Source organism: Lingula anatina, chromosome 1 (assembly GCF_051362555.1).
Source record: "Lingula anatina isolate TDL-2025a chromosome 1, LinAna3.0, whole genome shotgun sequence".
NCBI lineage: Eukaryota > Metazoa > Brachiopoda > Lingulata > Lingulida > Lingulidae > Lingula > Lingula anatina.
Window position 1 is genome coordinate 8,853,079 of NC_141767.1, and position 9,916 is coordinate 8,862,994.

The 9,916-nt window shown below is 37.1% G+C and overlaps 1 protein-coding gene across 1 annotated transcript; it reads right to left on the reverse strand.

The window, feature by feature from the left end:
- Positions 1–85: 85 nt before the first annotated feature.
- LOC106179767 (FMRFamide-activated amiloride-sensitive sodium channel) lies at positions 86–7,450 on the reverse strand. Its single transcript, XM_086998810.1, has 10 exons — positions 6,759–7,450; positions 5,595–5,686; positions 4,822–4,982; positions 4,512–4,622; positions 3,908–4,025; positions 3,355–3,430; positions 3,199–3,262; positions 2,990–3,042; positions 2,758–2,833; positions 86–2,074 (listed from the first exon to the last, which is right to left on the reverse strand). Exons 1-10 carry the CDS (start codon positions 7,421–7,423, stop codon positions 1,859–1,861), a joined length of 1,632 nt encoding a protein of 543 aa, XP_086854936.1. The 5' UTR covers positions 7,424–7,450; the 3' UTR covers positions 86–1,858.
- Positions 7,451–9,916: the final 2,466 nt, after the last annotated feature.

Consider the following 9,916-nt stretch of genomic DNA (forward strand, 5'->3'; position numbering starts at 1 on the left):
GAGGGCGTAATGCGTCACCAGTTTAAGGTAACATTTATTCAAATCTTCCACCGGGTCAGATGATAAAAAATCTCATTATAGTAAGTTATTTTTGTCATACACCTTTATTTCTATTAAAACAAGCAAAAACGATTACAAAACTTCATCCACGACACTCTAGTCATTTTAAATCGTTTTTTTTTTCTTTCAACTGTAGGCAATGAAAAAAATCCCTGTGTACAAACACGTGTAAAACAGGAATAAAAAGAGAAGCTATTTGCAAGAAAAGGTATGCTCAAGTACGACTACCACCCACTGACCGCCCATGATACTGCCGAATTATTTATACATTCATTACACTTTATATATTAAATTAGGCATTAAACTGTCAATCAAAGTATATTATACAAAGCACCATATGTTAATCCTTCATTCAAGCAAACTGCAATTTCAGGTCTCCAACCCTTGATTAAAATTCCATTATGCTAATATACATGTAAAATATACTTCAGAAATAGGTTTCTTTCCGAGATTTTAAAACTGGTATAAAAGTAAAATAATATTAGTAATGATAAAATACAAATCATCAAGTTTGTAATGTAAAAAACCCCGATTAACAACACAAGAAAACATAAGAAAATAATTAGCGCTAAAATACAGAGAAACAGCAAAAAGGGTAAAAACCTCTTACTGCATTTATTTAAAGTCACGGAAATATTCTATAGGGTCCCACAGGGCGTCCTTAGGAAATGAACCCAGTATATTTTGGGTCCAAAAGGACGCATGTCCTACATAGGAATCCTATAAAGGACGTTCGATAAAATTCCTATAGTGTCCCATGGAGTCCTCAGGCCTTATAAACGATAATTGCCGTTTTCGAGCACGAGCCTCAGCTAGATTCCCTAGCGCAAACACCAATATTAACGAGCCCCACCTCAGATTAACAAGCACAACGTAAAGTTAGCGAGCAGAAACTTAGCGTTTCCAAGCACTATCAATTTGTTCAGCTTCCATAGGGCTCCCCGGGCTGCTTACATAGGCCTACGGGTTCTTTTTATCAACCCAGGACTATTTTCAAGATGGCGGAAGATACAAGAGACATAACGGTGGAAATTTCAGAGATTTCTGGGTGCAAACGAGTAATATTATCTCCCCTTTCTGTCTCTTTGACGAAAGAGAGGTTTTTTAACGTCCACGCCACGGCCAAATAAAGTGGCTAGATCATTACTAACAGATGTCAGATTACGCTAATAATAAATAGGATGCAAGTAAAAATGATTCATCGACTATTTTCACCGACTCAGAAATATCTGTTTCCGTGTATCAATATTTTAACTTGAGCAAAATAAATTCTCAAAACAAACCAAACTACTGCATTAGTCTATTCCACTATCCATACCTCGTATTACTACAGCAGCAATGCGTTCTCGACAACCTTCGGCTCATACGGAACATACCGAACGGGTAGATAAGCGGATCAACGACTAGTGCTTGGAAACGCTAAGTCAGTGCTCGTTAACTTAACCAAGGAGTTATTCTGTTATAACTCCTTGACTTAACGTTGTGCTTGTTAATCTGAGGTGGGGCTCGTTAATATTGGCGTTTGCCCTCGGGAATCTGAGGCTCATGCTAGGAAACGCCTAATCCGTTTATGAGGCCTGGTCCTGTAGGGTTCCTACAGATTTCAAAAGGGAGTCATTTTCGTAAGGGAAGATTTACACATAACTACCAAAGTTCCTAGGATGTAATAAAAAAAGAAATATGGATAAGATTCTATCAAAACATTGGCATAATTGAAACTGGTGTACTTTTCTTGTTATTGGCTAGTAAAAATAAATAAAATAAATAAACAAGATTTACAATAGGCCTATATAGTATACTATACATATTGTTCGACCGTTGTGCGTTGTTCTAAATCGTGTTCTTCGGAACCCTTCTTTCTTTGGCCTGACCTTGGGACACGGCAGCTGCCTCGGTGATAGATGAAGGCAATCACCAAGTCCATCGCAAACTCAAAGAACTCTCCGGCAGTAAACACTGACGCACCTATGTAGAAGCCAGCCAAACCCCCAACGTCTGCAAAGAGGTTAGCAGCCTGGAAAAACAAAGGCTCTTCGAGTACATGTATGCGGCTCTGAAGAGACAGTATTTTTTGGAAACGTGGGAAATCAGTAATCAAATAGTCCATAAGGTCTGGCTGAAAAATTCGCTTAGAAATGGACATGGTGTTCCATTTTTGCGAGTGTAAAATATTTTTAGTGTTATAAATTCCAAGTGCCCCAATGCAATTACTTTTGGGTCCGCTAACTTTTATTTATACTCCTTGCCATTATGCCATGATTTGAACATTTAGACTGGAATTTTTTTCCTATCAATGTGGTGAGTTGACCAGCCAATAGGAGCATTCAGATTGACAACTATTCTCTTGTGAACTTGACCGTTACTATCAGAGGAAAGACAGAAGAGCGCGAGTGAGAACTGCTGACCAACCAAGCCAAGTCCCTTCAAAAAACGCCAAGGTCAAATAAGCCTTATTACCGGCAATATAGGTCTCCCCATTGGTTAGAAATGATAAATTGTTCCGAAGGGACAAAGAGTAATGCCTTTTATCGACGACTAAAATTTGGCACATTGAATGTGGTTATCGGTGTTCAATATTTATTAATTTTTACCTCTTTTAGAAAAACCTGTAAACAGAAATTACTATCGAGAAAATGGAAATGGTTTGAAACGATATCAAGGGACACCTCATAGACTATAAAATGATAGGTTACATACCAAATATGACGGGTGTTCTTCGATTTTCATCACATTAATGTCACTGATATATATTTCCAGCTTGAGCAAATTTTCACTGAAATAAAGAAAACTGCCTTAAAAAACGCACGTTAAGTGAACTGTGAGCCACACTGTGATACTAAACTTTATTTATTTATTTTGTAATTACGGTTATTAAAAAGAATACAGAAATTTATGAAAACAAACTGCAAGACGTTATGATCATACTCACGCCGGACTTAGGGTTGAGTTATAGGCGGAGAGCACTTCTTTTCTCAGAAATGCCTGAAGCAGAAATTCATTTTATCGTTCCACGTACTTGCCAAAACCGGACTTATTACAAAAGAAGGTAGTTCAATGTTGACTGATTTTCCAGTTTAAGTAAGTCTAACCAATTCAAATTGAAAACTGACACCATTTTTATAATCTATTATCACTCACCGATTCGCGGTAACTCTGAGAGGGCCATGTCGCCGATGAGACAGTAAGATGGTATAGATTTTCACTACAAAATGAAAAAACATAAATATTAAATCAAGGTTGTTGCTACCCAATCCCTTAAGCGCCTATTGGTTAAAAATGAAAATCTTTCCTTACCTGCAGCGCTGCGGACACGAACACGCGTCATAAGATCTGCTGGCAAGTTGCTGGTGCATCCTCTGAGTGCATTCGTCTGAAAATGCAGTTAATTGCTAAAAAATTTAAGCCCAGATGAATCTTACCTATTAAAGCTTAAGCTGAATTTCCCCTTACATTTTTGATGAAAAATATCATTGGCTTAAAGGTATATATCTCCAACTTTGGCATACTTGCAATTTTTGACATTTGCTTTATGTAAACAATAATAATAACGGGAAGATAAATGCCCAGGTCAAGCAGTGATATGGAAGGAGTTAAATAGAAGTAAAATACATGTTTGTATAGAAATATGGCACGTTCATCTCACGCTCATTTCACTCAGCAATTCATACAAAGAAACCAAAAACTTTAAATGGGAAGGTTAAGGGGCGGTGTGCGTATTCCTGGCGTCCTCCAGCCCTTTAATTGTTATTTCTTACCACGAGTTTCAGAGTTGTTATTGGAGGACTGGGTTTCCAGTACACTGTGAAACTAACAGTTTTTTCTGGAACAGCCGTTTAATTCTACTTACAATCAGTTGAATTAGTGTTTATGGCACACAGCCTGGTCTTATTGGGGTTGGGGCAATTCATCAGACTGCATCCACACTCCTCAATGGTAACAGTTTGAACACAACTTTTCATACAAGCCTAAAAGAAACAATACGTTTCCTCATAATGAGGAATCCAAAAAATAATACATTACTCGACAGCAGTGTATCTGAGTGTATCACTGGGAAGCAGGGGGGATCAAGGATTATTATTTTTTTTTTTTTGGGGGGGGGGGGCGGAACGACAGGCATCGGATGCAAAGCTGACCATCGCCCCCTTGGTGTGGGTGGGGTTCGGAGCCTGCTCAAAGGCCCCGAAAATTTTTTGGTGATTAGGAGAGCAAACAGTACCCTTTATTACGGTTTAGAACTATGATTTAGCTATTAAAAATTTTTAATTTCAAGAGGGGAATATTGGTGTGACATATTTTCCAGAAACCGAAGGGGGGGGTCAGAAACCCCCTGACCCCCCTCTAAATCCGCCACTGGAAAGCAACATAGTTGCCTGCCGAAAACCTAACGCACTAATAGCTATCTATCACTGTTTTTAATTAAGATGATCTCAGCACTTGGTAAACCCACATACGTGAACGGTGTAGTTATACCCAGACCCTGCCGTCGTGTCTCCTGTGTATAAGGTTGGAAAACCATTGGTACAGTTACTCTTGTATGGCGGGCCCAACCTACTGATTTCAACCTGGAAGGCGAAAAAGTCTATATATACATGTATTTATATATAGGAAGTGAAGGAAATGAGTGTGAGGAAATGTGCTAGTATTTTTGCGTGTGTGTGTGTGTGTGTGTGTGTGTGCGTTTGTCGGGCGTATGAGTGTACAATGACTGAACAGAGTCTTGGATATCAATAGGCAATAAATACTTTTATACTAGTATACTACCATGGACATTCCAACTGCTGAATAGAATCCCGGAGACACACTTAGACCATTATCCTCTGGAAATGGCACACTTTTGTGGTCCGTTATCACCACTCGGACTCCTGCCTCCGCGATCACCGGCAAGTACTCCTCTTGTTGGATATTGAGCTCTACTGTCAAACCTACAATTTACATAGGGCCATATTTAAGTTTTATGGGAAATGTACAAGTCAGATAGGCCTACATGTATCTGTAATTGAATAGTATTGTCTCGTAATGTCGAAAACCATCAAACATATTGAACGATGAATAGAGCTATTAAATTTGGCACATGTACATGGCTTCTCTGAGGCATAAGTTATATCTTTTGAATAAAGAATTGTTTCCGTTGCGTTTTTATCCTGCTTTTGTGATTGCTCGTCTGAGTTAACGAAAGTACTTTTATGCACTTATCAAAATCGTGTTTCTCTTTGAAAAGTAGCTGCATCTATTGTACATCTGTTTACTTAATGTCTTATATATCCTCGGCATTGGTTTATATTAGATGGCATAGTTTAGTTCGTTACACTTTAGACCACTGAGTTCTGTCAATTAATGTACTTAAATATCCATTCCATTGAACTAAAATTAGAGGAGAAAAAGACAATCTATAAGTACGTTGGTACCAGTACATGTTATTTGCCCGATTTGTTTGCAAATGTTCCAGTGAGTACTCAGTTTTATTGAAGTGATTCACTGGATTATCCAAATAAGTCGAAGTAATCATATTACTAATAAGAATGGTATTACATTACCGTGTGAATGGCCAGGCTTGTGGATTTGTGACGCAAGAGGCTTGATCGTGTAGCAATTGCCATATTTAGAGTTGAACAAAAGTGTAAAATTCCTAAAATATAAAACAAAAATCAAAGACCATGCTTTTTCAAGCAAACACTTTCATTGGTTTCTTAAAACAGTCAAATGTTAACATTGGTGCATATTTTATGATTTGCTTTTCTGTTGGTTCCAGGCATACTTGTTTAATTAGTTTTTGCCACTCATTGCACTCTTTTTATTGATTGGATTTTCTCTTAAAACAAACTTAATGAACTTAATCCAGACAAGCGACCACTTTGCATGGTTTTAGAAAGATTAAATACTTTGTCAGGTGTTTAACCTAAAACACACTTCATCATAAAGGTAAACAATCTCCGCAAACCACTGAATACACGACAATCCCCACCTCAAAGTACCGAGTGACAATTGTTTCAATATCTGCATATGTGCATAAGGCACCTATTTAAGCAGACTAATGGAACAATTTTTGTAAAGAAATGACAAACACAGCAGGACTAAGTTAAAAGCACTGATAGAAACAGTTAATGGACAATATATACATGCACGTACAGGACTGTTTGTGTTAGATATACTCCACTATCATTCCCTGCTACATTACCCAGACATTTATTTCGATCGATTACCTTTTTGAAATCTTTTAGCATGGGATTAATTTTCACAACTTTAGCTGGACTGTAGTGCTTTTGAATCAACCTGTGTTTATATCACTAACGGCAGCCTTCTAATTATTAATAATATATTAACTGTGACTGGACAGACAAGAGAGCCTAGAAACATTACAAGACAGTGACTTTTAAACATGGCTAACACTAATAATGACTGATGAGTTGTGAAATACATCTATCGATAAAAATACATCGAGTGTGCGTAAAGTGTTACTAAACGTAAATGACATGGCTGTATACATTGGAACCATATTGTTAACCTAGTGAGCTATAATACTGATAATTAACTTCTTCTTTTAAAAATTGTTTTGTTTTGTTTTGTAGTTTGTGTAGAATAAAGCGCAATTACCGTGACGCACTGGTCAGGGAAAGTCTTGAAAATACTGTATTTTTGAAATAATTTAGACTTATATCCGAGCCCATCGCTTACAAATAGGTAATAAAAACAATCCTTACTCTGGTGCACACGTCTGTCCATGCAAAGTGCACCCTAACAGCATATCTTCTATGCGGTGTCCAAGACGAGCCTTGGTACTGTCGTCAAACTGTAGCCAAGACCACATCAACTCGTTTGCCAGAATCTCTTTCGGTTCTGTTGCGTTTTCACCCTTGCCATATAGTTGGGCCAAAAGATTGCCTAGCCGGCCGCCAGTTTTTGCTTCCTGTCGTAGAACAGAAGTCCGTACTGGATTTAAGTTACAAAGTGTGACAGCAGGGTACTGTAATTCAACAGCATATTCCATATAGGTACTCACAGCGTACGGGTTGGTCAGAAACTGTACGGCTATCTTCTCCAGTTGGAAGATCAGTCCTACAAGGCACATGATTGCGCTTAACAGCCAAAATACCTTCCGGTAGGAGGAGTGAGAACGCACAACATGCGGGAGACCATGAGCGGTGGTCCATTTTAGGAAATTGATCCAAACCTTATATGGTGTTCTGATTTTTTTTACACCTTTCAGTGCTACCATATTTGGTTCGTAATGTTTATCAGAATATATAATAAACCAGTTATTAGAATTGCTGACTTTCGTGAAATCTGCACATAGGCTACGCACCCTATCAGCCCTAGGACTACATACCATCCCACCAGTTGTAGACTTGTATATGCCCCTGCACATCAATCTATCATCCACTAAAACATAGCTCTGTCTTTTACCTGTTATACAGGAAGCATACGTGGCGTAGGTGGGGTTAAATGATTTATTGATTAAAGATAAACATCCACATGGGTAGATGAAAATGTACAGTAGAAATAGTTAAAAAAAAGTATACTTTTATGCAATGACGTAATAAGGTCGCATTCACTATGTTCACCTGAAACTCGGGCTAACTGATCCGCGGATCAAATATGGCCGACCCACTACCGATATATTTTGCAGTGATTCAGACATGGTAAATTATACATAACGTAAGGATTATTTATAAATGGTTAAACTGTAACTGTAACTCAAGGGGCTTTGAGTCATGGCTAATACTATGTAACGTATGTTAAACTGATTGCATTCAGCGAGAGTCCCCGCGTAGTTTAATCGATCTACGTAGACCGATAGTTTCAATAAAAAAATGAAACCCCGGTCACCACTTATTATTAAAGATTCAGTGAAAGCTTTCGTTAAAAAAATATTTGAACAGCATATCAGCTAAACTAATTGATAGCTTAAAACGAGATTTTCTGCACTGCGTGACACCATACAAGACTAGAAATCGTAAGGATGAACAATGAGATGATAGGGGGAAACTCTATCATGTGTGGCAGAGACTTTAGAAAGCAATATAAAATTGACACGCAAATCTTGTAGAAATGGTACTTTAGTGCAATAGATTGCAATTCGACAAAACCTAAGAGAAAACAACCAGGAATATTTCCGTAAATAAATTTGTCGGCTTTAGTTCGTTGTCGCACCACAATCGCTAGTAGTCCAGGAAATTGGTGAAAAATTGTGCATTTTTTACCTACAAGCATGAAATTTGGCACACTTATGGACAATGAAATTCTAAGCAAATTTGGATATATGGGCATGTCTGAAAATTCTAAAATGGCCGTCAAATCCAATATGGCCACCAAAATACCCTTTCAAATTAAAACTTCAAGTACATAATCTTCTAATGACTTAAAATATCATATAAAGGTTAGAAAACACCATGGTATGAATCCTTCAGGTGTATTAAATCCAAAATGGCCGCCAAAATTAAAAAAAGCAGACCGTTTATTTAAGATATCCATTTGAATGGGGAATTCATCAAGCACTTAAAACTACAAGCATAAAATTTGGCAGGTTTGTGGAAAATGAAATTCTGAGCGAGTTTGGATGTATACTCATATCTGAAAATTTAAAAATTGCCTTCAAATCCAAGATGGCCTCCAAAAATACGACTTCTAATTAAAACTTCAAGTATATAGTCTTTTAAGGGCGTAAATATCATACAAAGGTTAAAAAAAACACCACGGTATGAATTCAGAATCAATATTTGCTTTTTTAGGTGTATTAAATCCAAAATGGCCGACAATAGTAAAAAGCACTCTACTAGTCCAAGATATCCAGCAGAGTGGTTAATTCATCAAAAACTACAAGCATGGCATTTGGTACAGTTGTAAAACAGGATTCCAAGCACTTTTGGATGTATGAGCATGTCTAAAAATTTCAATATATGGCCCCCAAATCCAATATAGCCGACACAATTACCCGTTCAAATTAAAACTTCAAGTGTATATAATCCTATAATAACTTAAGATAACATTTTATGGTTAGACAAGACTATGGTATACATGAAGTATCAATATTTGATTCTTTAAGTGTATAGAAATCCAAAATGGCCTCCAAAAATAAAAAAACAGGCCACTCACAGCAGCAGTATGGTGAATTCATCATGCACTTAAAACTACAAGCATGAAAATTGGCTCAATTGTACAGAACAGGATTCTAAACAATTTTTTATATAGGGACATGTCTGAATATTCTAATATGGCCACTAAAACCCTTTTAAAGTAAAAAAAGACTACTATATAATCTGACTGACAACAGTCTTTACTCTTTTTTGGTTTTTCACTCCTTTAGTTACATTTAGACCCAAATGACCATAAAAAATGGAACAGGACTCCTTTTGGTCTAGTTGTGACACCACATGCAGCAATTCTATAAATGTCAAGGATATGAAAATGTCAAGGTATTTTCACAAATAAGTTTCAAATTAACAAAAGTTATTTTATCAAGTAAGTGTTGCACATTTTATGGGCGGTCAACCTTTTACTTTAGCAAATAGACAATATCTCAACAGAGGAGAACAGCTAGCTACACCGAAATTTCTACTTATTTGGTTAAATAATTTTCATTCATTAATGTGTGCCTAGCTTTACTAGTAGTTGTGTTTCCCTCAGCTTTCCCAGTATTTCCTTAAAGCTATAGCTTCTACATGTAATCCACTTTCCCCAACAAAATACCAAGATGCATTGGTCGTTTTTAACACAAGAAAGCATCAGTTTACATGCATGAGGGTCAATAGGAATACGAAAGTGTGGTAGGGCATAGTATTAGATGTAGGTTACTAGTGTGAACCCTTATAAGACCAGTCTTCCAATGCTTCTGACCACAGTTAGCAACTGCACACATAAC